Source organism: Panulirus ornatus, chromosome 21 (assembly GCF_036320965.1).
Source record: "Panulirus ornatus isolate Po-2019 chromosome 21, ASM3632096v1, whole genome shotgun sequence".
NCBI lineage: Eukaryota > Metazoa > Arthropoda > Malacostraca > Decapoda > Palinuridae > Panulirus > Panulirus ornatus.
Window position 1 is genome coordinate 3646719 of NC_092244.1, and position 27130 is coordinate 3673848.

Genomic DNA, 27130 nt, shown 5'->3' on the forward strand with positions numbered 1-27130 from the left:
GACTAAAAGGGAAGGGAGCGGGGGCTGGAAATCCTCCCCTCTCATTTTTTCATAATTTTCCAAATGAAGGAACAGAGAAGGGGGTCAGGTGAGGATATTCCCTCAAAGGTCCAGTCCTCTGTTCTTAACGCTACCTCGCTAACGCGGGAAATGGCGAATAGTATGAAAGATATATATATATATATATATATATATATATATATATATTTTTTTTTTTTTTAGTTATATATTAGATGATCTTCCGTGTTGGGGGGGGGGGGGGGGGTGAACGCACTCAGCTTTACTATGTGGTCAGGGGCACTGAAGCCTCAAAATCCTATGGCTACAGCACGGCGACGTCGCCTTTTCCGGACCGTTAGCATATGGTTCATGTTAAGAATGTGGGGAGGAGGGAGGGATAGGGAGGGGTGAGAGAGAGAGGGGGGGATATGGAAAGAGGAGGGGAGTACTGGGGTTGGAGGAGGGGTTAGAGGGGGGGGTGTCTTAATATCGTACAAACACTGCAGGAGCGAAAACTTTCGGGGTTGTATCAGATATTTTCGTGCGGAAGCAAAATATGGCGATTACGTTCAGTGTGTAAAGGGTTTTAGAAGTTGTGTAAAGTGATGGAATGGTGGAGGGAGGCAGTGGCTCAGGCGAACAGTGAAGGTTCAGTGAGTTAAGAATGTCACACACACACACGCACACACACACACACACACGCGCACGCACACACACACACACACATGCTCATGTATATATATATATATATATATATATATATATATATATATATATATATATATATATATATATATATATATATGAGTACCAACGAATACTACGAGGAGACTTTCCCAAAATGGCATGTCTGAGGCGTGGAAAGAGACAGGGATGGAGAGAGATGAAGAGGACGAGACAAGATGGGGCTCTCGTAACCACTACGACTGTCGCGTCGTCAGTATCGTAAAAGAAAGCGAGCGTAACGATCATAAGCCTCCCCAGCTGCCACAGTATAATGCTCTAACATTAGGCTGGAAATGGCAGGTCCTGGAGGCTGCAGGAGACCTGGTGGGTGAGACTCGTGAGCCTGTCCAAGATTGGGCGAGTCACCCCTGCTACATAAGGCGCCATGTAATCACCTAATTAAGCCATTTACACGATAATTAACGAGGGTCACGCGTAGCATCCCTGGGGATATCTGTTCTTTCTTTCTCGTATGAGGAGAACGAAGGACCTACTTTTGTACGCACTTTTCATACGATTTTTTTTTTTGAAAAGCTTTTTTATTTCCTAATTTTTTCGTCTAAGTAGAACATTGTTATTTTTTCTTGTTGTTTCTTCGAACGTGTCTCTATTAAACTGCGAGATGAGGGTTATGAGCGGAGGAGAAACACACACACACACACACACACACACACGCCTTTACCCTCCTGACCTTGAATATCCATTGCATGACGGTCACGCAGCGCTCAGGCAGCCGGCCACGTCCATGGAGTGGGAACACGGGAAAGGGTAGTGGCGTTGTGTGTTTACGAGTTGAATGCAGGCCAGCAGAGGAGAAGTTCAGTGTCTGTAGCATGTAAGGAGCTTCTTGGGCAGGAAGTGTCTGGTGATATGTTCAATCATCGTTTGTGTTCAGAATGCAGACGAGAAGGTTTAACTCTTACATGCCTGGGGAGTGTAGTTTCAGGTGGACGCAGAGTATGTCTGGTGGAAATGTTACTTAAGACTGGGTTGGCAGGCCGGTGTTCACTGCCTTTTGGATAACGTCGGCGTTTATATGTTTTGTTAATTATCATGTTTGGGTTAAGAGGGGGGGGGGGGGTAGGTGTGAAGGTTCCGTCAATAAACGTTGCTGAAGTGTGAGGATGGAGTGTGTGTGTGTGTGTGTGTGTGTGTGTGTGTGTGTGTGTGTGTGTGTGTGTGTGTGTATTTTGGGATTACCGATTCCCACTGTTGTATATTTAAGGAAAATCAAATTCTGAGAATTTCTGGATTGATCTCGTGCAAACTTGAGGAACACCAACCAGTTCAGGTCTATTAGCTATAGATAAAGCGGTCAGGTCTGAGCAAGTTAATTACATTAAATTGAAATTCTGATATCTTAACACTCGTGTCTGGTAAGTCTCCCTATTTTTATAACTTCTAGATTTCAAAATATGATTTTGTTATTTCCAAGTTCTTAAAGAACTTGGCGCACGCTCCATTTGCAACTTTGCAGCTCAAATTTTGTGTAGTTTTTATATCAAAAGGAAAACGTGGAAAACTGATATGGTACTTTCACAGCTCTTAAATTTGGCATTTTTCTTCCGTCATGGCTTCCTCAGGTTATACAACTTGGTCTAAAATTTTTGGAGTTCCTAAACTCGTCTGGTCTTACATAATTTGATAACTCCTTAATATGGTTTCTTTTTCCAAGTTGTTCCATCTCAAACTTGTCGTGTGTTCTCGTTTTTCACAAGGCTTAGTTCACTATATGTTCAGCTTTTCGAGAGTCGACGGATAACAATCTCTGTTTTATTATCTGCAAACAACTTAATTTGCATTTTACGTTTCTTGTATTCTTCGCAGGTAATATATCTCATGTGTGTTGATAATGTTACATTTCCTGAAAATTGGCGTTCAACAATGACACATTTTTTTTTTGCGGTTTCTATATTTGCTGATCTTTGCTGGAGTTTCCATGGTATCTAAATTTTGCATTTTTCATCATTTCATTTTGCTTGGCTGATGTCATCTCCTTATCTCCCACTGCCTCTTTCTCGCAACTCCTCTTTCTTCACGTACCAACATATGTTCTGTGTTTCGAGAATTTCCTTTATATTTTTTTTTCATTCTCCTCAATATCCTGTCCAACATTTTCGCGGCATCTCAATGTTGGCGTCGTGCTATCATGATATTCACGGCTCCTGAATTTGGCGTGTAATGTTTTCGCGGCGAGAAAATTTTGTGGTGTCCCTCATTTTCGCGAGTGGTACACTTAGCGTGAGGGCTGGAGGCTCCCTTTACGACGCTGGTTGCCTTGCCTCGCCGGCGACACCAACTTTCTGCTTACACTCCTGGGTACTGTTGATAAACAAAACCTCTTTACTTTTATTAAACAAAAGTGTGATGCAATTTCAGCCCTTACGTCTCGCACGACGTCAAGGTAAAATTCAGCCAAAATATTTATGTGCAATTTTTATTTTTTTTTCATACATAAATACACGTTATCCAAAACCCATTGTTTAGAAGGGAAGATAACTCATTAAACTTAACGTATGTGATGATATATGGTCGATATTTAAGAGAATTTTATGGTTAAGGGAACTTGAAAAGTAAATATAATAACCTTCGACCAGACACAGTAATGCTGAAGCCGTTCAATGAAACGTATTAAAGTCGACAACAAACTCCCAGAAGGTTAAGCTGTACCTGTCAAAATAACTGTAGTAATGAAACGGGGGAAAAATTGATTGATTCCTTGAAAATTATCTTTTCACATATATACTTGTTGTTAATATGTTTTCATAAATAGCCGTAGGATCATTTTATGGGGTTCCTTGAGCTTCGAAGCTGCGCTACAGTCAGACGCAGGGAAACCATGGACTCCCTTGGTGTCAGAAACTCCTCGAAGGGAATGTTCTTCCTTTCCTCTCGAAGGTGGCATTGTGATCATGCAGGGTGTACTGATGATGAAGAGCGTGTAGTGAAGAAGACAACAGTGAACACAAACTGATCCAAGCAAAGTTCAGTGCTGGTCGACATGGTGGCTGCTGCTGACCTGTTTCTATATCGACACGTTTTACTGTCGATGCAGTTCGGCCCTGAACGTAGCGATGGTAAATGGGTGAGACGGACAAGCCCGACAAGCCCAGTAGGGAGACCCTCCCACACACACACACACACACACACACACACACACACACACACACACACACACACACACTCCTCCAAATGACGTGTCTCTCCCCCAATCATCATATTACTTTAGGAAACACCAAAACCTTTTCCCGTGGGACACATTTACAAGACCAGTTTCTTCATCTTCACATAATAAACTTTCCTTGAAATTCTGGCTTACGGGAGACTGATTGAAACACAAACGTCAGTGAAGTCCGAGAAGCTGTGACCAAATCCTCGGGTTGAGATGAGAGAAAAGAAAAGCCTTTACAAACGTGATATATATATATATATATATATATATATATATATATATATATATATATATATATATATATATATATATATATATATTAATCAAGTGAAACACTGGAATGAGACGATAAACAAAAAAAATAATATTTTACGAAAATGTTAAGAATCCCGAATCGTCAAAGTTCAGTATAACTGTATTGGTTTCCGCCCAATCGTGGTAACAACCGGTGTAAAGTCCCCCCCCCCCTCTCATGCCTGGGCATGAAAATGACATCCAACAGGAAGTAATTCGGAAAATAAGACGCTAAATCACCTTAAAGGCGTAACGCCACATGAAAGGTCTGGTCTGCGTCGCCCTCCTTGAGGCTCGGCCACACGTCCCTGGTGTGGGAGCATCACATCCCTTAGCGGCCACTCTGGGTGTACAGAGTCTCACAACTCACGACTCAGTATCAGGCTTCACGTCTCACAACTCACGACTCAGTATCAGGCTTCACGTCTCAACTCATGACTCAGTATCAGGCTTCGTGTCTCAACTCACGAGTGGACTTCGCTCGTTATCCCCAGTTCAACAACTGTTCAAACTGCACGTCTTGAACTGGCATGGACATAAACCCCTTACAAGTTCATCGCATGCAAATTGAACATTCATCGAACTAGAGGTAAATAATGAGTTATGCCTTGAGTCTAGAATTGTGACCCATCGCGTAAGCTTAAGACAATCTTTCGCCACTAATTCCAGTTTTTGGTTTTGAGTTCCATTCCAAAGCGAAGGCAGAAGACACGGAGACTCTGCTGGAATATTCCCAAGATAAAAGATAAGAAGTTCCAGATCAGAGACATTTGGGTTTTCGGAGAATTGAGAAGCGAAATACTAGAAGCCTTGGTTCCTGTATTGACCCGAGTCTGGATACTGTGCTTGAGGCATGGAAGAAAAAGGACGCCACGAATATTATCGAAATTTTCTTAATTCGTCGTGACAATGATGTTTACAACACTGGGACTCGGAAAGAAGGATGATAACTCATTTATTCTTTGGTTCTAACTATGGAAATCATACCTAAACCTAATGTCCTGTTTCCAGTAAAAATTCCTGGAAATATGAATCAAAGACGAGAATTTCATTATCGAGTGGAAGGAAAGCCTTAATTCACACTGGAAAACGTGGATAAAGGAAGCAAGAAGCGCATTTCGTAGACGTACATGTGGGATTCGTACTGGAAACCTGGAAAAAAAGGAGAGAGAGAGAGAGAGAGAGAGAGAGAGAGAGAGAGAGAGAGAGAGAGGGAAGATACCACCGCCATTTTCCAAAGCGGTCATCATGAATCTGGAAAAAGAGGAAGGATGAGAAGAAGATTCCCAGGAACTAAGGAAATCATATCAAACGCCTGGAAAACCTTTCCTCCGGAAGGGTCAGAAGCCTTCACCGGTAGCCAATATTTTTTTCTTCGCAGTTTCCCTTCACACATTTTTTCCTTTTTAATGCGTTAAGAAACTATTTTTCCCTCGTTCCAAGAGCACTCCGCGCTCTGTACATCTTCACACGTCATCCGTAAATCGTCACATGTCACACGTCATCCGTTCATCGTCATGCTTCAGCCATTTCAGTAAATCTTACGATTTAGGGAAGTGCTTAATGAATTTTAACATATCATTAACGTATAAATAATAATGCAAAATATTGTAATTCTGATTTGTTGATTTTATTTAGGAAATAAAACCGAGAAAAATATGACTAACCCCCCCCCCCAAAAAAAAGACTTGAAAACCATCAACTTTGAAATGCAGGTATGAGAGAGAAGCAAGGAAGCACGTGCCACTGACAGATAATGGAGCAGACACAAGCAAACAAACTGAAAATAGTATGTAAACAATGGAGCACCGAGCAGAGAGCAGGACACATGCGGGGTAAAACATTTACAATGTAACTCAAACAACGCGATGAAACAATGAAACTGGAAGAAGAAATGCTTATCTGAGACACAACACAAAGGAGAGTAAACACTGAAACTCAAGTACACAATGATGTACATACAAACGAAACACAAAATCTCCAATATCCATGAAGGAATGCTGTAAACAGGAAAACAACAAAACGCAAACTTGTCCAGGACACGGCAGACCCACCAAGGCGAGCCAGATATTGCAACTTGGAATTGCAAGTCGACTCCCACCGTTATTAGTGGCCCTAGTCAATATATGATGGAGATTCAGGTCGACTTCCTCTGTACTGGTAGATCGACTCCCAGCGAATGATGAACCAGCAACTGGGGTTTCAGATCGAATCCCAACGAATGATGAACCAGCAACTGGGGTTTCAGATCGACTCCCTACGAACGAGTACTGAGTGGTTGCAAGTTCGCGTACGTGAGGACTCACGGTCCACGAGTCCAGTTTGGGAGGCTATGACATGGGCTGGAAACGAGGAAATCGCTGGAAAGTTGAAGCTCACCGGATTTGCATTTTCTTCGTTCTTTAGCGACTTTTGGATGCGACTACTTCCAAAGTCCTTGAAAGCTTTCTTGCATATATGTGTCTGACTGTCTGGCTCTCTGAGTACCCTTAAGATTCAAGGTTCTGAAGACGATTCCAGAAGCTTTCTTGTGTGTCCAGCTGGTTCTAACACCAGCAGTAATGTCCAAGACCTTGCAGCCGGTTCCAAAGGCTTTTAAGTTGCAATTCGGTAAGGACTTCGTCGGTACCGTGTTGATAATAGAGCACAGTCTTCCCTGATCGTAGAGATATCATTCGGTCTGGAAACAATAGAAACCCAACGAGCGATAGGGCTGTCAGGAACATGTTCTCGTTCTCTGGTATCACTGAAGAACTCTGATATCAAAAGTTCTTCTTCATGAAAAGCAAGAGAGACCGGAGGAATTGGTCGGGTGTTTTGACGACATGATATCGATATCTCGTTCTCGTCTTACTATGTCGTCATCAACACGAGAGCTCAGTAGATTTTCATCATACGACAAATGCATTCCTGTCTCGCAAATGAACTGCCGGCTCACAAATGCACTGCTGCTTAAATGCATTCCTTTCCTCACAAATTCATTGCTGCTTGACAAATGCATCGCTACCTGTCAAATGTATTGCTGTCTCACAAATACATTGCCGCCTGACAAATGGATTGCTGCCTGAAAAATGTATTGCTGCCTCCCAGCTGGACTACTGTCTCAAGTAGATTGCTGCCTCACAGCTAGACTGCTGCCTCACAACTGGACTGCTGCCGCAGAAATGGACTGCTGTCACACACACACACACACACACACACACACACATATATATATATATATATATATATATATATATATAATCACAACAAACGAACCTATAAAACCATGAATGTTATATTGCCAGTCGTAGTAACTTGTTGACAGTGTTCACAACGGTCGCCACGTTACTTCCTGGGATATGTTTCAAAACATATCACCTTGACACCAAGAACCGTCGCATGGTATTGCGTATACTCAAATATTTACTTAAATCGCATCGGGAACTTGGCTATTGCCAACAACAAAGGGAATTTGTACACAATAGGCGATTATCACGAACAGATCAAGTGCTCTGTGAGGTCTGTCGTCCAACTGTGTCGAAAATAGACAAAATATCGCTTAAACTCACTCAGTATTGCCAAGGTTCCTCCCAGCACTCAGGAACGATCGCTAACATTAGCATAAACGTCATTAGAATTCGTTAAGCCCGGCAGATATCACCAGAACTGCCAGAATCACGTTAAAGGCCGCCAGTCACACACACACTTACACACACACACACACACACACACACACACACACACACACACACAAAGCTGGGGCCCCGCTGGTGTAAAACTCCCTCCACATACAGTACCACATAGCTATTTCCACACACGAGAGAGGATGGGACGTGGGGTCACTACACGAGACCTTGTCAAAAGTTACCACTGACTAGAACTAATATGAGTAGGATCATGTCAGAATGTCGCCTCGCCTCACAAGAGAGCACTGTTGATGTCTCCAGGCACTGGCCACCAGAAATCCATAGGAAAAGCAGAACTGAACCCAGCAAATACCGTTGTTCATCCGTGACTCGCGTCAGGAATCACTGAAAGCAATCATCAGTTGCACAGGTCTGGCCAGCAGGACCACCATTCATGCACACAGATCGTCATAACTTGGAGACACTGAGCGGACGGTCGCTGGCAGGAGCGGAATCTTGTGATTCGCCCAAAGAATCTCCCATAAACTCGTACAGTAAACACGGTCGCTGAGGTCGTCGGGAGGTGTGTCTGGTGGTGGGTGTTCAAGGTGGCGTGTCTCGCCCATGGGGATCATGCATTGCAGATACATGATTTAGACTGGCCAGCACTTGCAACTTTGCACGTCGTCACTGCAACTGAATCTGCTCTCGAGACTGATTTAATTCTTTTCCAAAACGCAGACAAGAGTTTTATTTTTAATTAGTTCGAGAAATATTCCTGGGGAAATTCTGAGCCACGTCGGACTGAATCATTCCCAAGTTTGATGGATTAGAATTTGAGATCACTTTGTGTGTCTTTCACGAACTTCCATTTGATATTCATAAAATATCTCCCAAGATCTGGTTAATTCAGTTTCTGTGGATTATCCAGATATACTCTTGTGTAAACTTGGACATTGTGATTCTCAAAGCATCACCGAGACTTTGTTTTTTGAGTCAATATTGTTTATCCTCCTTATGAATGCCAAGTTACTGATAGTTCTCAAAACTTCCTCCTCTGTTGAGTTACCCATCTATTCAGCACGCAGTCCAAGCTATTTCGATAATTTGCATAAGATAATCTATATATTTTAAGTTTATATAATCATTTTCTTTTTACTCCCAGGTAGTATTCGTCTAGTCATTACAGTGATTATTATCACTTTGATTCATATTTTAGATATCTTTATATTCATACTCGGTGCCGTCATCCATTCCCGTCGCTACCCCGCCACACACGAAATGCCCCCCCCCCCCCCGCAATCCCCCTACAGATATATATATATATATATATATATATATATATATATATATATATATATATATATATGCTACACTAAAAATTTCAAAAGGATAGCCTCCTGCGTAAAAACTATTCCTTCTCGTTTTGTTTAATTATCCCGCACACATTTTCTGCCAATATGATCACAGAAAATGATATACATTAACACTGCAATTTCGAGCTCAAAAAACATCATTTGCCACAATTCAAAAGCAGATTCACTACGCTGCCCTCACACAGGGTAGCTAGATATCCCTCACACAGGGTAGCTAGATATCCCTCACACAGGGTAGCTAGATATCCCTCACACAGGGTAACTAGATATCCCTCACACAGGGTAGCTAGATATCCCTCACACAGGGTAGCTAGATATCGATTGGGAAATATTTTTTTATTTTCCTGCCAGTATTGTTCTAAGTATTCTGGAAAGTGCGTCGAAGGCATTTTACAACATTGGTGGGAGTGCTTTGAATATTCATGTATGTATGTCAATATTGATACAACGATTGTGTTTGTTGGCTTTGTGGAATGTTCGCTGGCAAGTGTTTGCTCATTCCTCAATGTTTGTTAGCTTTGTGGAATGTTCGCTGGCAAACGTTTAGAGAGGAATGGTCGCTGGCAAATGCTCGCACATTTTGTAATGTTGTTTTGATCTATTTTCTACCATCATTAGCGTACGTTTTTTAAAGAAACATATTATTGCTATTATCCTAAGCTCTAAGCAACAGAATTCTTAGTTACACAAAATATGGATCAGAATCTTCTATAATCTAAGATAGGAAAATGAAGATTATTGATATGATCTAAGTAATAAGTGTTTCCCACTGACGTTGTGCGTGCAGTTAAGTTTTAAGTCTACGTTAAGTGTGTACATGCGTCAGTGTGTATGCAAGTGTTTTAGTGTGTCATATCTATTAAGTCCCCAAGTGTGAGATTATGTCTCAATATGTCCCAGGGTACAGTAACCCCCCACCCATGGTGTCCCAGCTGTTTCCAAAAGTCTGTCCAATATATCCATCATTTTTTTGCAATACATACTGCTTTTTTGCAATATCAGTTTGGGTATTTTGACCCCGCTCTATCAAGCGTTTTGCAGAACCTTGTTCAATAACCTGCCATGTTTTGCCCCTTTTTTTGCAATATTGAACAACACATATTGTAACAGTGTAAGTTTGTGCCAATATATATATATATATATATATATATATATATATATATATATATATATATATATATATATATATATACTCAATTTCTTTTTTTCCTGTTTCAGTGATATGAAAAGTATTATTTTAGACACAAGTAAATGTGATGGAAAATATACGTGTATCATGTTACATCCAATACTACTTCACTTTCACTATTGTATCATTTTCAGTTCTCTGCCTTTTTCACGACAGTGTCGTTTTCAGAACAGTACCATTTTCAGTAATAATTCAGTTTCAGAACTGAACCCTTTTCAGTGTTGTGCCACACTCACTAGCTCGTCTCTGCCATTATCATCAGTAACTTGTCTGTATCAGCATTTTCATTACTGTCAATAACCATGTCGTGTTATTCGCGACACTGTGTCGTGAGCATTATCAAGTCCTTTGCAGTACTGTCATTCGTCACTCTCCTCATGTGCACTAAGGTGATATATATTTCACCTCATGACACATTTTTCCAATGGTATTTGCAATATCTTGATGTGACACAAAGGTTACTATGACTGATTGAGAACGGGACACAAACTTATAATCAATCTCATAAGTTACTTAAACTGTAAGTGAGAACGGGACACACACTTATAATCAATTTCAAAAGTTACTTAAACTTTAAGACTGTGCTTAAGAATGCGATACCCGCAGTTATTTGCAAGGATCAACACTATCTTAATTCTTTGTCAGGCATATCAGGGTTGGCCTCTGTCATGTCAAGGCCCTGACCAAGCTAACACCTCGGGGCTGGCCACTGTCATGTCAAGGCCCTGACCAAGCTAACACCTCGGGGCTGGCCACTGTCATGTCAATGCTCAGGCAAAGTTAGAATTCTTTCGCCGGAAAGTGCGCGTCAACTCACACAGGACACAGCCACCACTTTCTGTAATACAATGTAATGCACTCACTATCCACACTCCACAACAAACCTTTTACCATAACTACACGGGAGGCACTGTTATCGTAATCCTCTTTTTTTTTTATACAGAAAAGACGGAGTCATGTGTAAACTGGAGCCGGATATCAAATTCTATTCCCTGTGTCAACTCTGAAGACGATTTAAAAATGCAATTTGAAAATCCGAGTTGGAAGCTAAGATTTTATCCTTCTGAGATATTATGAAAATTAGTCACGTCATTGACTTCGTGAGAAATTGTCACTTTCGTTCCAACTGTGAGGTAAACTCTGCTGATAAATCCCTAAGTCAGTTTAATGATGTATTTATGAGGCAAAGTTTGAGTCATAGGTAAAGATGGATTTGCTTGGATGTTTGCTGTGGTTGTGCAATCATTCTACAGATAAGATCTGAAACTTGTCTTCATACGGAGAGCTGACGATGTGAGCCTGAATTAAACATCCTCTCGTATATCAACTGAAATTCTTCAGATAACTTCAGGTGACGTTTGACGGCAAGTTTTCCCTCTTAGTTTGAAAACATATCCACCGGAGATGCTTCGAGATTTCCAAGCGAAGCAGAGTCGTCTGTATGGTTCAAAAGCTCCTTTAATATTTCTCTTCGAATAACGATTTGAGAAGAAGCCCTAAGACTGTGTGTCCATCAAGCGAGAGAGAGAGAGAGAGAGAGAGAGAGAGAGAGAGAGAGAGAGAGAGAGAGAGAGAGAGAGAGAGAGAGAGAGAGAGAAACATGAATAACCTCTACTAAGAATGTAAGTAGCCAGGCTGGACCTCAGTCTTATATGGCTTGTAATTCCCCCAAAGTTACAAATCATGTTCAGTGGAGTAATTACCCTGGGAAAGTCCCGAGTTGCCACCTCTCGCCACCCACCCACGCTGGGTCAAACGGAAATCCCAGAAAAAAAAAAGACCCCAAAAAATATTCATATTTTCCGGACGAGTAATGAAATCATAGCAAATCTGTTCCTCATTTTCTCCTCGACTGAATTTTAATCATGGAATTTGGAATTCACGTCACGGAAAACATTTTTGTAATGGAATGGAAATATAGAAAATCTGGCATCTGCCACACGTCTCCCGACTGACGTCACAGAAGTAAACATTCGCGAACACAAACATCTGCATCTGATATGGATTTCTTTTACTTTTCATGTCAGACGCTTGGCCTTTAGCTGCTGAGAGACATAAATTCCAGAAACAGACATATATCTACGACAGACATATATTACTGAAACCTCTGACGTATGGATTGGAATACGTCTTAAAGACTGTTAATTTACTATTGTCATTAAATCCAACAACAACGTACGAAAAGTTAGGAAAGAGCGAGACGTCGCGTCGCAAACGACAACGACGAAAACGCCCGTCCAGAGGCGACTGATTGTTCAGAATGAAGGTTGGGTAAAAAGATTCCCAGCATTAATAGGACCAAATAAAGTTAGTCGCTGGCGGGACTGTTCGCTGGCCAGCCGGTCCCCTGCTCGGAGGCGACGGTGGCAGACCCAGCGAACAGAAAGGGGAACATGAAACTCGCAGCTTTAAGCAAATATGTCGCTTTACTGAGGGACACAATGCCTCTGCTCCTCTGAATACGACAAAAGGGGTTGTCCCATTGAAGTGTGAAGCTCCTGCGTTTAATCCAAGGCTGGCTGAGAGATTGTCTAGCAGAACACACACACACACACACACACACATACACACACACACACACACACCCACACACACACACACATACACTATACATATACTGTACTAAGAAACTGTATGATAGAAAATGGTCAGATGGGCCCCCACGAGCGTGGAACTCCCCTCCGCACATGCATCACTTTCTCTTCCGACTGTCAACTCATACAATGGCTATTTCCCCAAAAATTCTTGTGCTTCAGTACGAGGATGTACTTTGTACATTCTTATGTACACTACTAAACTATTGGAGTATGTCTGAGGATCTGTCAGAAACCAAAAGCGCAGTGGATATGACTGACGCACACGAAGCGCAGTGGATATGATTGCAGCACAAGGAGTTCAGGGAAGGATGTCACTGACGCACACGGAGTGCAGTGGAGGATGCCACGGACGCACGAAGGAGTGCAGTGAAGGATGCCAGTGACCCACATAGGAGTGCAGTGAAGATATCACTAACACACACGGAGCGCAGTGGAGGATGTCACTGACGCACAACGCAGTGTTGTGGAGGACGCCATTGGGGCACACGAAATTGAACCGAGACGAAGATAATTGGAAATGCATACACTGACTCCTGTGTTCCAATAGAGATATGCAAAAAAGGTTCTGAAACTTGCATGCCGGGGAGAGGAAAAGCCATGGTTGGGAGGGGGCTTACGTGTGTGTGTGTGTGTGTGTGTGTGTGTGTGTGTGTGTGTGAGAGAGAGAGAGAGAGAGAGAGAGAGAGAGAGAGAGAGAGAGAGAGAGAGAGAGAGAGAGAGAGAGAGAGAGGGTTTAAAGTGAGGAACCGAGAAAGAAAGAAAAGGGAAAGACTCTGTACCCTGGGTAAAGCCCCAGTGAATACAGAGAGAGAGAGAGAGAGAGAGAGAGAGAGAGAGAGAGAGAGAGAGAGAGAGAGAGAGAGAGAGAGAGAGAGAGAGAGAGAGAGCAGCATAGGGGGGGAATGAAGACAAATGGTGAGGTGAGAGGGGCATTAGAAGAGGTGGGGGTGGGGTGGGGGATGGATGAATGGCCAGGAAGGCAGATAAAGAAAAGGCAACAGCCAACACACAGGAAGGAAAACGAGGAAAATAGAAAGGAATTACTTCCAAGTGTCTCTGAAATTGGCCGAGAGAAGAGGGTTGGGGGTTCATCCCTCTCACACATTCTCTGTAGATTTCACCTTAAATGACACATTTTTCTTTAGGTATCCCTTTTATTGCTCTCCTTTTTTGTATATTTTTAACTCACGGATATATATATATATATATATATATATATATATATATATATATATATATATATATATATATATATATATATCGACAAAAAAAGATATATATAAATATTATAACAAATACTTTTGTGTATAGCGGCCGAATGGAAAAATAAATGGAAGTGAATGAGCTTCATGTGGAATACGTCTCGGCAATCGTAACTATCAAGGGGGAACATTGTACAAAAATAGGAAAGCAAAAATAAAGAATATACATATACAAAAAAAATAAAGGTAACGAGAATTACAGAAATAAAGAGGTGATTTCCCTGCAGTGTTGCAGTATATTGAATAATAAAAGTAACACCTGCATCAGAACGAGTCTGTGTTTCCCATGCAATACTCCAGCCACTGTTGTTTTCTGCCCCCCCTAACCCCCCCCCCCGGCCCCACATCAATCCCCCCAACCCGTACATTCGTATTAGTTCTCAGAAAAAATTTAAAATACCCCCCACCTTTGTTATTGCCCTCTAAGGAATTATATACATATATAAATATATATATATATATATATATATATATATATATATATATATATATATATATATATATATATGCATTTGTAGTCAAATAAGTGTTAATCTCTCCCTTCTCTTGATTGTGATTGATGTAATGTTTGGAATATTGCTTTTTATGTAAGTGTTTAGGTAGGATTGAGGGAAACTGTCACCTGTAATTGATGCTACCTTGCTAATGTGGGAAACGGCAGATATATTAAAAAAAATATTTAATATGATACAGCGCTGGTGGCTGATTCATGTGAGAAACTGCAGAAGCTGGTGACTGAGTTTGGTAAAGTGTGTGAAAGAAGAAAGTTAAGAGTAAATGTGAATAAGAGCAAGGTTATTAGGTACAGTAGGGTTGGGGGTCAAGTCAATTGGGAGGTAAGTTTGAATGGAGAAAAACTGGAGGAAGTAAAGTGTTTTAGATATCTGGGAGTGGATCTGGCAGCGGATGGAACCATGGAAGCGGAAGTGGATCATAGGGTGGGGGAGGGGGCGAAAATCCTGGGAGCCTTGAAGAATGTGTGGAAGTCGAGAACATTATCTCGGAAAACAAAAATGGGTATGTTTGAAAGAATAGTGGTTCCAACAATTTTTTATGGTTGCGAGGCGTGGGCTATGGATAGAGTTGTGCGCAGGAGGGTGGATGTGCTGGAAATGAGATGTTTGAGGACAATGTGTGGTGTGAGGTGGTTTGATCGAGTAAGTAACGTAAGGGTAAGAGAGATGTGTGGAAATTAAAAGAGCGTGGTTGAGAGAGCAGAAGAGGGTGTTTTGAAATAGTTTGGGCACATGGAGAGAATGAGTGAGGAAAGATTGACCAAGAGGATATATGTGTTGGAGGTGGAGGGAACGAGAAGTGGGAGACCAAATTGGAGGTGGAAAGATGGAGTGAAAAAGATTTTGAGTGATCGAGGCCTGAACATGCAGGAGGGTGAAAGGAGGGCAAGGAATACAGTGAATTGGATCGATGTGGTATACCGGGGTTGACGTGCTGTCAGTGGATTGAATCAGGGCATGTGAAGCGTCTGGGGTAAAATATATAAATATTTAAAGAAAATATTTATGTATATTTATGTATATTATCCCTGGGGATAGGGGATTAAGAATACTTCCCACGTATTCCCCGCGTGTCGTAGAAGGCGACTAAAAGGGGAGGGAGCGGGGGGCTGGAAATCCTCCCCTCTCGTTTTTTTTTTTTTTAATTTTCCAAAAGAAGGAACAGAGGGGGCCAGGTGAGGATATTCCGAAAAAGGCCCAGTCCTCTGTTCTTAACGCTACCTCGCTAATGCGGGAAATGGCGAATAGTTTGAAAAAAAAAAAAAAAAAAAAAAAAAAAAAAAAAAAATATATATATATATATATATATATATAATTTTGTACAGAATATTTTCAGCAAAAATGAAACGTATGACGACTTTTATTCATTTTCAAGAAGATCTAGACGTAAAGAATTTGTAATTCATTATCACTAACGAACAATAAAGGCAATAAAAAGAAACATATGCATAAAGTGTATAAGAAATACAGTCTTGAGGAAAGAGTATGTATACGTACGTACGAGAGAGAGAGAGAGAGAGAGAGAGAGAGAGAGAGAGAGAGAGAGAGAGAGAGAGAGAGAGAGAGAGAGAAAGAGAGAGAGAGAGAGAGAGAGAGAGAGAGAGAGAGAGAGAGAGAGAGAGAGAGCAACATAACTGGGCCAATCATTAGCCAGGTCTCCCAGGTGAATCAGGGCCTTCGGGGCCAGAAGGACACGCAGGTACTATTACCTTTCGAACCATTTTGCCAAATTTTGATCTGTAGGACAAAACAAGAATCACAAAATGAGAGGGGACGTAACTCTGTGCCGCACGTACGAACAAATTTAATTCATTACCAATTTATGAGAGCACTATTTAACCTCTCTTGCCAATTTACGAAAACACTATTTAACTTCCCCAACCAATATACCAAAATACTTTATAGCTTCTCGAGACATTATGGGTTCACAGTTTTTCCCCAAAACATTTGGATAACTGAATAAACCTCTCCCTTGGTGTAGCGGTTAGCGATCCTGACCGTGACGTATTCACGGGCCGCCCAGGGTCGGGAGCATAGGTTCGAATCCTGGTTACGGCGGTCGGTCCACAGTCAATCCAGCTGTTCATCTATCCCTAAGGGTTGGTCGATAAAGTGGGTACCTGGCTCAGGCTATATATATATATATATATATATATATATATATATATATATATATATATATATATATTTATATATATAATACATTAATGGGATGGCTTTGATTAGGGCCTCAGCTGTCGTGCCATTTCCAATAACATAACCAACATAAAACGAATAATAATATATATGTGAACCCAGAATAACTTTTACAATCTTGAGATATGTTTAGGCTAAACAAAAAAGTAATTGTTACACTAATACCCAAGATTCGTGTTACTGTCCCTAGTAGAGAGAACACCAAAATGGGTAACAGGACACGAAAATAGGTAACAACGTCAAAATAGGTAACAGAACGCCAAAATAGGTAACAAAAGACATAATCAGTAAAATGCTGAAAAACGGGAGGTAAAATAAAGCGTGTGTGAGTAATAAAGATACGATGGCCACTTGATGCAAAACGGTGGACACTAAACCTGGGATTTAAACAGGGGGTGAAGCAGTGACGAGCGGGAGGAAATAACTCAACATGGGTGAATAATGGGGAGGTGGGGAGAGGAAATGAGAGGGAACAGGTCAAGTGAGGTCAGAGCAGGTTCATTCATATCAGGTCAGGTCAGGACCGACATCCTTGTCCTCAGCTCTATCTGCCCCCGGGTCACCCTTGTCCTCAGCACCAACTACCCCCAGGTCACCCTTGTCTTACGGTATTATATATTCCAGGAATAATTTTCGTCTCTATCTGCTCATTTCCTCCTCTTCTTTCCGTCGTATTTTTGATACAATTTCTTTGTACTGTTTCCTTCATTCTCTCTCTTTCTGATATTGAACATCTACTTTTTTTTTCTTACATTTCCAGTTCTTTTTATATAACATTTTCTCTTATTCTCTCTGTACGTCAGCTTCTTCCTCTTCTTCTTCTTCCTCTTCGTACTCTGTCTGACCTGAGTCAAACGCACTTCCTTCACTCTGATTTATCATCAAGCTAGTCATCACTTTTTGTTTTGCACGTTTTTCATTCATAAGTTTCCTGAATGTGTTAAAAATTAAGTCCATTACATAATGTGGCTTTTGTCCCTATTCTGTTATGATGACTTAAGTATTTTCCAAGCGTGGAATACAAGGACTCTCACATCCATACCTCTCTCTCTCTCTCTCTCTCTCTCTCTCTCTCTCTCTCTCTCTCTCTCTCTCTCTCTCAGTGGTAATGAAGGGCGTTTCCCTTCATCAACTCTCCAGGCATCACCTCTCTTCCATCATCCCCCTCCCCACCTCCGTCTTGGTGTTGCCTCCGTCTCTCTGTTCTACGAGCGTTATTTCTGTCACTGTTCTCGTGAGGGGTTCAGCGTGTGTCGCCGTCGCTACCCGTGCTACGGGCTTGCCCGCTGCATCCCATAGTTTGTGTGTGGATATTGGCCACACCAGGACTGACCGTTATGTTATACCTCGGCGAAACTCTGGATTTCTGCTTCCTTATACCACCTTTCCACCTTTTAAGAGCCAGGTCTACAAACAAGCAGTAATCAACCTTCTCTACTTTCTTTTCCACGTGATTTTTATCTTTTTTTCTTGTGTCACGTTTGCAAGCACCCAAGAATAATGTAGAGATGTAATAACCAAGAGACGACTATGACTTATTATGGGACTAACTAGAAGGGGCATATGTTATAATGACAAGCTGCTTTTTTAGTTTATATAATGATGTAAGGATACGGTATAATGATTCTAGAAAGACTAATAATGGATATAATGACTGGTAACCCTTCATGACGACACTACCTGCACTATGCAATTTGTATGACACGACATGCACTGGTGACCTTGTATAATGACGCAACATTAACTGGTGACCTTGTATAATGACACAACATGCACTGGTGACCTTGTATAATGACACAACATGCACTGGTGACCTTGTATAATGACACAACATGCACTGGTGACCTTGTATAATGACACAACATGCACTGGTGACCTTGTATAATGACACGACATGCGCTGGTGACCTTGTATAATGACACAACATGCACTGGTGACCTTGTATAATGACACAACATGCACTGGTGACCTTGTATAATGCCGACAGCCACTAACAGATAGTATATTGAAAGACGATACGGGAGAAAATGGCCAGACAAGGAAGACCAGAGCAGTAGCTTGCGATAATGACTGCATCCGGCTAATGTAATGAGTAGCAGCTTTAGTCAGGCCACATTAGGTGGTGTAAACGAGATTAAGAGCAACAACGTGACCCAGGAGATGGTGTTAGACCAACACAATGATCCGCAAGATGTCTTCAGCCCGGTTAATGACTTGAGGGGAAATAATGATTCGAGGGACATTAATGAGTGTCATGTTTGCAATAAATATACAAGCGTTAGTACAATGACCTGTATACTACAAGACGCCAGTACAAAGATGACAGACACCAACACGTAAAAATATGATGACTACTGGGAGCTGTGTAACTTATATAATGATCAAAGACATTGTAAATTTGATCTAACGACACCAGATCAACCATCACCCAAATATGATGACAAGAGGTACAATAAACTTGGTATAATGTCCACTGAGGAGCCGGCAGCTCATACAATGACACCAGTTATGTTGTTAATTGGTATAGTGATTTCATATCCCTCGTTACACCATTACACAAACCATTTACATCATTGCTCCAGTTTATAATGACACCATAGCCACGAACATGCTGGTATAGTGACTGCTGAGGCTTTCTGTTTGGTTTCTACAAATATTTTCAACTTGTATGATTATTTTAGGGACGTTAAACAAGCCTTGTACACTACAAGTGATGATAGCCTTGTATAATGATAATGCAAGGCACTTGTAGCCTTGTATAAAGATACGAAAGGCAAAGGTAACCTAGTATAATGACGGGTCACGCACTGGTGACCTGGTACAATGATAAGGCAGGCAGTGGTAACCTGGTATAATGATAACGTAGGCAGTGGTAACCTGGTATAATGAGCGTGGAGGTCCCAGTGGCTTGTATAATGAGCAGGCAGCCTGGGTGGTATGGAGGCAGTCAAGACTAAAGTTGAACTGCACCTTAACCGCTCGCCACCACGGCCCAGACGCTGCAACATCCTGGCGCTACACATTACAATATTCCTTCTTTTTTTTTGGTATATATATTTTCAAGGTTTCCAAGACACGCGCCAAAGTAATGAGGGAGGTGGTGGTGGAGCTGGTGGTGGTGAGGGGGGAAGGATTAAGACTATCCAACCTGCGTTTTCATAGTTTCGGACGCATGCCAAAGTAACGAGAAGAAAAAAAAATCATTACTTTCTGACCCACGTTATAATAGTTTCCTAAACGCGCCGAAGTAACGAGGGGGGGGGGGGTAAATTATTAGTTACTGACCTGGGTTATGATAGTTTCTCATACACGCCAAATTACCAAGAGGCAAATTATTATCGTCTTGTGTGTATTGTAATACTTTCATATCTCTAGGGTGACAGACGCGCATCAAAGTAACAAGGCCAGATAACTGCTGTATTGCCTGTACTGTGAATCACAGACGAACGGCAAAATATTGAGTTGAATATTGTTAGTTTAAATAACTTCATAATTAGTTCGCTGAGGCAAGTAGGATAAAAAAATTATTAAAACATTATTTTTTTCAAGTAGCGAGAACTCTACCAAAGTAATGGAGTTATAAAACTATACTTTTTTGCCTCGTGATCTGGAGAGCCTTACTAACGTAACAGGGGAAAAGTATTACTTTATTGCGTTGAAGATCTGGGCACGAGGGGAAATAGAGAATAGTTTTAAAACTTCTCGTCTTTATGAACGGGAGGAGACTTGCCAAAGTAGTGGAGATTAAAACATTACTTTCTAGCCTCAATGGCCAAGATACCACACCAAAGTAGTGGAAAAACTTTCGAACTGATATTTTCTTGTCGGTGAAATCCGAGAGTTAAGCCAAAGTAATTGAAAAAACTAATACTTTTTACTTCAGGCGTCCGAGGAAAGCACTCCAAGTTAGCGAAGAAAATCAGATTATATACTTTTTGCGCCAAAGTTTGGTTGGTAATGCGGGATTAATACTTTTGTGTATAATATATATGTTTGTATGCTTGGTCGTCTGCGTGTCTGTCTTTGCGAATGCTTGATGTGTGTGTGTGTGTGTGTGTGTTGTGTGTGTGTGTGTGTGTGTGTACGCCTTTTTTAAACGTGTCTTCAGATGCGTACGTAAAGAGAGAGAGAGGAGAGAGAGAGAGAGAGAGAGAGAGAGAGAGAGAGAGAGAGAGAGAGAGAGAGAGAGAGAGAGAGAGAGAGAGAGAGAAGAAAAGCAAAGTAAAACACTGATACAGCGAAACAAAAACCCAGTAGCTGCCATCCACTGCAAAACGCCCATAAAAAAAGCGCACGAGCGCATAACCCGTTACAAAAATTATCGCTGGCGCTCGTAAACATATCGGAAAGCTGATTACTGGGGCAAATCACGAGCAAGCGCCATCAGGCCACAGCGGCGTGAGTGAGAACTACAGCGGCTATAGAAAGTAGAAGAGGATATAAAGCCGACCATTTATCTCCTTGTCAGATTTCGCAGTGGTACGAAACATTTGCCAAGTCTACATTATTATTATTATTATTATTATTATTATCATCATCATCAGTATTATTCCCTGCACGGCTTACCAACGTTTTTTACTCTCGTAATTCCTTGTTATTCATGGCATACCTTCGTAAGTACACTCATGTTATCGAAATCTTACATCATTACCATACATGAGCAGCCTTACCTGGCCTTAAGGCAACGTGGACGCCATCAAGGCGCTCCCACCTTTCAACGCCATCATCAACACAGATCTACCTATGGCTTCGGCATCATCAGCATATACAGCAGGTGAAAACGTTTATCCAGCCACTACATCGAGACTCACCAGGAGGTTAAGCATAAAGCTGATCTGTCTCTTGCTGTGTAACCGAGTGCACACACACACACACACACACACACACACACACACACACACACACACACAGTAACCCACGCCAGGCCGTCATCAGCATACACAACAATCCCACACCTTCCATTATATCATCATTATGTAAATATAACATTAACATAATTGGCTTTTATCACATATTGCTTTTAGAGTATCATGCAAGATTTTTGTTCTTCTATTGAAGTTAATAACAGAAACTTTAAGGTGTAGTGAAGCTAGAGACTTTAGCTATCACTCACACTCGCTGTGCTGTGCATACACCAGGGGGGGCGTCTGAGCGAGCAGGGATATGACGTCACACTCACACGGATAATATGATTTCAACTTGACGTTTTTGACGGTAAACTGCCCGTGTAGGGAGGAACGCTAGGGTACACAGTGGTGTGTAGGGAGGAACGCTAGGGTACACAGTGGTGTGTAGGGAGGAACGCTAGGGTACACAGTGGTGTGTAGGGAGGAACGCTAGGGTACACAGTGGTGTGTAGGGAGAAACGCTAGGGTACACAGTGGTGTGTAGGGAGGAACGCTAGGGTACACAGTGGTGTGTAGGGAGGAACGCTAGGGTACACAGTGGTGTGTAGGGAGGAACGCTAGGGTACACAGTGGTGTGTAGGGAGGAACGCTAGGGTACACAGTGGTGTGTAGGGAGAAACGCTAGGGTACACAGTGGTGTGTAGGGAGGAACGCTAGGGTACACAGTGGTGTGTAGGGAGAAACGCTAGGGTACACAGTGGTGTGTAGGGAGAAACGCTAGGGTACACCGTCGTGCTTCAGGATCGTACCGTCGTGTTCAAGGGTCGTACCGTTATGCTCAAGGAGGCCTCAGAGCGTGTGGGACGGGAAGACCGTGTACCTTATCAGAGTTATCTGGCGTCGCATCTCCTGCCGACACACGTAAGGTGTTCGCAACTCCTGCCGGAGAATTACACGTAGAAGGGAAACCCATAAAGCTGGTTAATGTGGCTTGCAGACTTCAAGGTGGTATCTCTTGCCTTTCCCAGATCCTCTTCCCTCCTCCCTCCCAGGCCAGCATCGCTACCCTCCCTCTCCCTCCCTCTCCTGCCAACACCTCCTACTTCCACCCTTCCTGATCCACCCATCGCATGCATCTAAGCGCTTCCGCTTCCATCACCCTTGTTACCGACACCTGCCAACCAACCAGCAGCGCAAGGCCTCTGTGACAACTGCGTGACTAGAACCCCTGGTGCTAACACCTTCCTTTACCATTGACAGCAACGCCAATACTGCCATCATCACTGCTGCCAGCACCAGCCACGACGATTACCAACACCACTCATGCCAAGGACGACGGTGAATGCCACCACTACCATCAACACTTTCCGCTGATACAGCCACCACTTCCCATTTCCTTCACCACGATTTCCACCACTAATACTACTACTGCCAACACTCCCACAGTCACCATCGCAATTAATACCCCTACCACCACCACCACACCTTCACCATATATCTCATCTGCCAACAGATCTTCTAGCAACACTATCCTTGCCAACACTTCACATGGTAACACCACCGCTCGTGCCACCACCATCACCACCACTACCAACATCACGACTGCCGACAATATCAACCATCACAACCAACAACAACACCACGACTGCCAACAAACTCACCTCCACTACCAACAACACCACCACTGCCAACAACACAGAGGAGCGCAATATTGCTGTCACTCCCCAGGGCTGAGGGTAATCCAGCCAGGAACCAGGCCCATCTGTCTATATATATATATATATATATATATATATATATATATATATATATATATATATATATATATATATATATATTGCCTTTCCGCGTGTTGATGCCTTCATTTTCATTAAAAATAATTATATAATCGACAAGGATGTATGATTGCTCAAGGTCGTAACGATAAGTGAAGGAATTATGTAGGTGGTAGGTGATAATTTGACTGTGAATGGAGTGAGGCATTTCCGTGTTGGTGTTTAAATATAAAGACGAATTGATTTTCTCTTGTGCAGTGTTGTGAAACATGTACGGATATTTGATGAATATTACTACTATTACCACTACTACTACTACGACGACTATTACTACTTTTAATGATGAGAATAATATTAATAATAATAATAATAATAATAATAATAATAATAATAATAATAATAATGATTATTATTATCATTATTATCACTATCATCAGAACATTATTGTTTACAACACTTTAGCATCTTTTCCCCTTATCTCGAGACCTTGCACAGGAGACAAGATAAGGGAAGGGTGAAAGAAAGACCCGGGGGAAGAAGGGGAGATCGCAGGATCCTGGGAGATGAGAAGAGTTCAAGACCTTGGGAAAGGGGGAGAGTGTAAAACCCCGGGAGAGGGGGAGAGTGATGGGAAAGACAGGGAGAGGAACTAGGGAGGAGACATGGAGACAGTTAGTTCTACGAATGAGGAGAGGGGGAGATGGGTAAATGGGGAGGCTATTAAGCGGAGTAAAACAGTGAGGTATACTAATGGGGAGATTGGTAAATGGGGAGACTACTGGTGGAAGAGAGGGGAGAATTCTTTTTAAGGGAGAGGGTGAGTGCGACGCAGGGAGGGGAGAGAGTTATAGAGAGTAGAGAGAGGCAGTGTACAGTTTTTTTTCTCTTCCTGTCTTACTTAAAGCAGAACTCCTGAAGCCTTCAACTGATTACCGAGGTATGATTTTAGGGAGACTTCTACTCGATAATCTTTAAGTGTATTTCCTAAAATAGTAATCAGGATCTTTCTGCACACGTGACGTAACGGTATGACCCCCCCCTCCCTCCCCCAGGGTTCACTATACGCTGCTGAAAATAACTTCACTTCAAAAGTCGCCGATTTTTTTTTTTTTTTCTTTTTTGAGTAGCAGTCAAGGGTCGCGTTGTCGCACCCAGGGGTCTTGCTACCGTGATTAGCAGGTCGGCGCAGTTGTAACTTAAGGGTCGTTCCGTCGTTCCCCAGGATCGTTCCATCGTGCTCAAAAGGTCGCACAGTTGTACTCAAGGAACATCAAAATAGTCTTTCCTGGGACGAAGATTCTTATCTTTTCGACAAACTTTATCTATCAACATCCCTGTTTTTCATCTGCACACCTTTGACAAGTTGTTCCTCGCTCTGCATCTCCCAAGAGAACCCAAAAACAGTACTTTTAAATCGTTACATATATATATATATATATATATATATATATATATATATATATATATATATATATATATATATATATATATAATTGCAAACGTATTTTTACCTTCCAATAAATGCAATGTATACAGACCATATAATAAAGTCTTCAGATTATAACAAAGTCGATATTTACGGGCCTTATCTTGCCAAGACGTGAAGTAAAGACAAAATCTATGGGCTGGACTCTTGGAACTGCCGAGTAAAAGCGAAATTTACAAGCTCGTATCTTGACGCCGAGTGCTGGCGGTATTTAGAGACCGGGGCCTTTAAAGTCGAACGCTGCCGATAGTTTGAGACCAGTCATTCAAAGTTTTACAATACTATTCCTATTCTCTACCAGTTGGCAAGCACAATGGTGGGCTTTGGTGGGGAATGACCCGACACCCCACCCATCCCCCTCACTCCACCCCCACCAGTTTTCTCCTCTTTCACAAGACAGTAAAGAAGTCGGTGAAAGTTTTTCCCTCTCTCTCTCTCTGAGACACACACACTCTCTTTCTTCTACTTCCCCACTCTCACTCTCTCTCTCTCTGAGACACGCACTCTTCTGCTTCCCCCCCTCCTCTCTCTCTCTCTCTCTCTTTCTCATCTGAATTTCATTTGGTTTTTCTCCTATCTTTCCTCTTCAAACTCCTAAGACTTTTATCCCCTTGAGTGGTTTCCCCAAAATTTCCAGAGTCGCTTATATAAAATTTTCGTCGCAGGGCCCCCAACCGACGCCATGTTTACGTCGCTTATCTACAGGAACTCTTGCAGTTATTTCAGTGTTTATGTTCGTCATGCGTCGTTCTTTTAGGTTATATCCACCTGCGATGTTTATCTCTATTTCCCGCCGATTTCTGTGTTTATTTTCTGACTTTTCCTTTGGCACTCGTTATTTATATTTTTCAGTCTTATTCATTTCGTCTATATTTTGTTTTACTGAGTCCGCCTTTTGCTATTATTTTGCCAATGCTGACGTATTTTTGTCTCTTGTATCTTTTCAGAGTTGAAGTATGTCGAGGATCGACCTGAAGACTATGCTTCCCTAAGGTGACCACATTCATGAAGATGACTAAAGGAAATACAGTGGTTTCTGATGCCTTGAAAACTAGGCATCTCGAACCCCAGACTTAGAAAACATACGTAGCCTGTATTAGATCTGACAGCCGTGCCAATGGTTGTTTAAAGTGGAGCCAGGTCAGAAACCTATAGAACAAAACGAATTGTCAACTACTAAAAACAGGAAAAAAAACACGGAAAGATTAAGAACTGGGAAAAAGCAAAAACAAATAAAGCTCGAAAACAAAGTGGGCGAAGGACAGATAAATGGACAAACTGTAAATCACAAAGTTAAGGAAAAAATCCATAGGTCAGAGGGCGAAAGAAATTCGAAAACCTGTGAGCCTTTTTTTTTTTTTGCGAACCTTTTACTAACTTTCGAGAGTTTCTGTCACGGGGTCTTGCAGGGAAGTGGCAGTGGGGTGAGGAAGTAACAGCGGGGTCCATCCGGAAAGTGACAGTAATTTACGTTCGGGAAGTGGCAGTGAATTACGGCCGGGAAGTGACAGTGAGCTAGGGTTGAGAAGTGACACTGTAGTGAGAAAGTGACAGTTTGGGGGAGTGCCAGTGAAGTGACAGTGACGTAGCAGTGTTTTTCCTAAGGATGACGGACGGCTGCAGTGCCGGGTGAGACGGGAACTCTTCACTGCCGCAGGTCCTTCAGTGACCTTCGTTCCCCCTGAGAAAGACTCTCGCCCTCTCAGTCTTCGGAGGAGGGTTGTCGTCTTCGACATCTCGGAAAGACTTTAATCCTCTTGAGTAGGTCTCTTGCCTCTCCTCGGTCTTAGAAAAGGAGGTCGCTTTCCTATACCCCGACCCAGAAAAGGCATCCCCCTTTTCACTCCTCTGCCTACCGCAGAGGAGCACCTCTTACTCGACCCATTCTACGACGATCGTAGACCGTGTTGAAGCTATGGACATCATCGCCATCGTCCGCTTTACAGAGGTCTTTCAGCTTCTCCTCCTGATATTCTTACAAGGTAAGCCAGGATCCCAGTCTTCGCATGAAGATCTTCTCTAATTCTATCAGGTTTTTAATGAGGCTTTACGGTCCTCTGAAGGAAGATTCGAGTGAGAAACTGCTG

General features: G+C 42.1%; 2 protein-coding genes across 4 annotated transcripts in view; one reads left to right on the plus strand and one right to left on the minus strand.

Moving 5' to 3' along the window:
- LOC139756274 (uncharacterized) overlaps positions 1-27130 on the minus strand; it is a 490501-nt gene that overhangs the window by 183777 nt on the left and 279594 nt on the right. The window lies entirely within an intron of this gene.
- The window catches only part of LOC139756275 (zwei Ig domain protein zig-8-like), a 369804-nt gene that overhangs the window by 44520 nt on the left and 298154 nt on the right, over positions 1-27130 (plus strand). For both annotated transcript variants that reach the window (XM_071675506.1, XM_071675507.1), the window contains exon 2: positions 25991-27025. In XM_071675506.1, the coding sequence (XP_071531607.1) occupies positions 26959-27025 (67 nt within the window). In that variant the 5' untranslated portion in view covers positions 25991-26958. The remainder of the gene's footprint in view (positions 1-25990; positions 27026-27130) is intronic.